The sequence below is a fragment of the Phasianus colchicus genome, chromosome 2 (assembly GCF_987193195.1).
Source record: "Phasianus colchicus chromosome 2, bPhaCol1.hap1.1, whole genome shotgun sequence".
Classification (NCBI taxonomy): domain Eukaryota; kingdom Metazoa; phylum Chordata; class Aves; order Galliformes; family Phasianidae; genus Phasianus; species Phasianus colchicus.
In genome coordinates, this window is record NC_143437.1 from 56,618,015 (window position 1) to 56,621,471 (window position 3,457).

General features: G+C 38.4%; 1 protein-coding gene across 1 annotated transcript; it reads left to right on the plus strand.

Annotated features, from left to right (window-relative positions):
• The first annotated feature begins 1,120 nt into the window (after positions 1-1,120).
• Positions 1,121-2,149, plus strand: LOC116243181 (trace amine-associated receptor 5). The gene has a single exon (XM_031614302.2). The coding sequence runs from the start codon at positions 1,121-1,123 to the stop codon at positions 2,147-2,149; it is 1,029 nt and encodes a 342-aa protein (XP_031470162.2).
• Positions 2,150-3,457: the final 1,308 nt, after the last annotated feature.

The window sequence follows — 3,457 nt, forward strand, 5'->3', positions numbered from 1 at the left end:
CTAAGGTATAATAGCCACCTACAGGGACACTCCATCTGGTTTATATAAGGCGTTGACTGATCTCACATTTTCCACTCAGACAATGGATGTACCTGAAAAAGGATTTCAATACACCACAGTACGGCTCCCGTAACATGGAAAGAGCTATTTCACTGTAAGTATTCCCAATTTAAGAGCTTTGTTGATGCTAGGAAGTTTGGGAAAGGTGACGATATTATCTAGCTATTACTGCAGTCATTTCAAGGAAAAAAGAATACACTGAGAAAAATATCATGTTTTTAACTGTAGCTCTTGAAAACTATGCCATTCAATTACCTGATTTAGTAATTCCAGATTACTGAAACAACCCATTATAATCCACTAATATCTTATGTTTGGTACAGCTCAATTTAAAACTTAAATAACTTAAACGTAAAACTTAAATAGCAATGTCACAGTTACAAAACAGTGGCAATCTTTAGGACACATACCAATATTTGTGTTTTTTTGCTTAATATTTGCCATCACCTCATCAGATATCCATGTATATGCCCATAGCTAGGAGACTGTAGCCTGAGAAATGTGCCATGCAGGTTTTACTTTTGCAGTGAGATGTTACTTTATAAAAATCACTTCTCAGTTTCTATTTAATAAAAAGATTCGCAACTAAATTGGAACTTCTTTTCCAGGGAAATTCACAGGAATCAGTGTGCTATGATATTAGAGTCAGCTTTAAAATATTTCACGAGCTTTGGCTCACAATGCCTGTTACTCAGCAGTATTTTTCCTTCTATGGCAGACCTTCACTTTGTTTATTACTTACACAGATTTGCTGCATTTCCTATGCTACTCACAGTATTGGATGACAGAAAATCAAGTCAAAAATGCAGGAAAATTGTTGCAACTAAAATTGAACATGCTGATCTGAAGCTTCAGGAGATACAAAAGTGAAGTTATAGGCTCATCTTTTTCACTTGAAATATGCAAACTGTTCAATAGTTTTAATAAAAGTATTTGATTAAAAGGCATCTCTCCCTTTAATCTGCCTTTTAAACACTTTTTGCAGGTCATTTGGCAGCTCCACTGGAAGCTGAATTCTTTTCCAGGCTTGTGGCTAACCCGAACAGGTACAGGACCTGCCATGGGCTCAGCCCAGGGCCGAAGTGCGGAGAAGGGGATGCTCATCGCCTTGTGCTATGAGGTCAATGGCTCCTGTCACAGAACCCTGCATCCCTTCGGGGTGCAGCTGGCCATTTACCTGGCCTGTGCCTTAGGCATGCTGATTACAGTGCTGGGGAACCTACTCATTGTCATCGTTGTTTCCTATTTCCAAGCCCTGCATACTCCCACCAACTTTCTGCTCCTCTCCCTTGCCTTGGCTGACATGCTCCTGGGATTGACCGTGCTGCCCTTCAGCACCATCCGGTCTGTAGAGAGTTGCTGGTATTTTGGAGATGATTTCTGTAAACTGCACACCTTTCTGGACACACTCTTTTGCCTGACCTCTATATTTCACCTGTGTTTCATTTCCATAGATCGGCACTGTGCGATCTGTGACCCTTTGCTCTACCCCACCAAGTTTACTCTAAGAGTGGCCTGCATGTGCATTGGGGTGGGGTGGACAGTCCCCATGGTCTACACCTCTGTCTTCCTGTACACTAAAGAGATTGCAGAAGGGCTGGGCCATTTTTTGCAAGATGTACCCTGTGTTGGTAGCTGTCAGCTGCTGTTCAATAAGCTCTGGGGGTGGTTGAATTTCCCACTATTCTTCTTCCCTTGCCTCATAATGATAGCTTTATATGTAAAAATATTTACTGTTGCTAACAAGCAAGCCAGATTGATAAACAATATGAATAAAAGTTTTGGAGCTCACCTACACAGAGGAGCATCCATTAGTGAAAGGAGAGCAGCAAAGACTCTTGGAGTAGCTGTAGGAATCTATCTCCTGTGCTGGCTGCCCTTTACTATTGACACCATGGTAGACAGCCTTCTGAATTTCATCACTCCTCCAGTCCTATTTGACATCCTCATTTGGTTTGCATATTTTAATTCTGCCTGCAATCCCTTGATCTATGTATTTTCCTATCATTGGTTCAGGAAAGCTGTGAAACTAGTCTTAACTCAGGGGATCTTTTGTTCCAGAACATCAAGAGTAGACTTGTACCAATAATGACCAGAGCCTTCTCATGCACCACAGAAAATATTTTAGGCTATGTTTAGGCATTCCTCATGAATATTATGGATCATCCAGTTAGCTAGTTTTTTATTTTTCCTAAAACAACTGGCTTGGGCAAATCTCAGGTTTAAATAGGCACGCTGTTCTGTGAATAACTGTCCACAAATTTTTCTCAGCACACATGCCTCATTAGTCTTGTCTTTGCTATGTGATGTGACAAGTGTTTGAAACTTGTCTATAGTCAGCTGCAAAATAGGACCCGCCTATACTGTTACTGAAAAAATTGCTGCCTGTCTCTGAAGATACCTTTTTAACAGACAGTTGTTCATTTTTTTAATAAACAGAAGTAGGTGATGTTGATTTAGTAAGTGACAAAGAGTGTATGCTAATTTTTAAGTACAAAAATTATAAGGATGCAACTACAGGTAAGACAAAATCCTTAACTATGGTAGTGGACAATAGCAGAGGAACAGAAACATCAATCTGATACTTTTAACTTAATTTTCCTAGCCTGCTACTGAGCCAGATGTTACGTATGGGAAATGCATCCTAAATTCCTTGGTAGAATCTCTTCAAACCCATGGAATGAAAATGCCTGTTTAATCAGAATATGCAAAGTGACTGCTCCATACCTTTGATCCTTATTGTCCTTCTTAGTATCTTTTGCATTCCTAATGTGTAAAGGGAGTAGAAGAAGGGGACAGAGGAAGGAAAGGAGTTGCATGGAGTATTCAAACTGTTAATAATTTTAGTGTTTTTTTTCTTCTTTGCTGTTGTTCTTTTCCCTAAGATTCCTCGTGCTTTTGTGTTTGATTGATTGACCCCAAAGAAGTGGGTCTGCTTACAGACATAACATATGCTTACATACTTGAGCTGCACATAAAGTGTCAGTGCAATTTCTTAGTTTTCTTCAGTTATGTTTATGTTTATGTGATTTCATAGGCCAGTTTTAGATCTGTAGACAGCTGTGATCTCTGTTTAGAAAGCAGCAAGCTGAATGGTAAAATTTTGTATGGAATTATTTTCTACCTCAATGTTACGACCATTTTATCATGGAAAAAAAGTGTAGCAAGAAATAGTAAATATTTTATAAAGAATTAATAGGCATCCAAATAATAACTGTAATAATTCATCATTTTATTCTGTTAATGGCATGTGAAACTATTATTAGGTTTTAATGTTGTTTGAATTATTATTGTCTTCTAAAGAATGTCATTTCATCTTATATTCAGCTGCATATTTTCTATATGACAAACAGTGAAAGTAGAAAAGAAGAGACAGCTACAGAAAGGATATAACTAA

Excerpts from the sequence above, each read along its gene's own strand:
- LOC116243181 (XM_031614302.2), top strand. The coding sequence starts at position 1,121 with ATGGGCTCAGCCCAGGGCCGAAGTGCGGAGAAGGGGATGCTCATCGCC.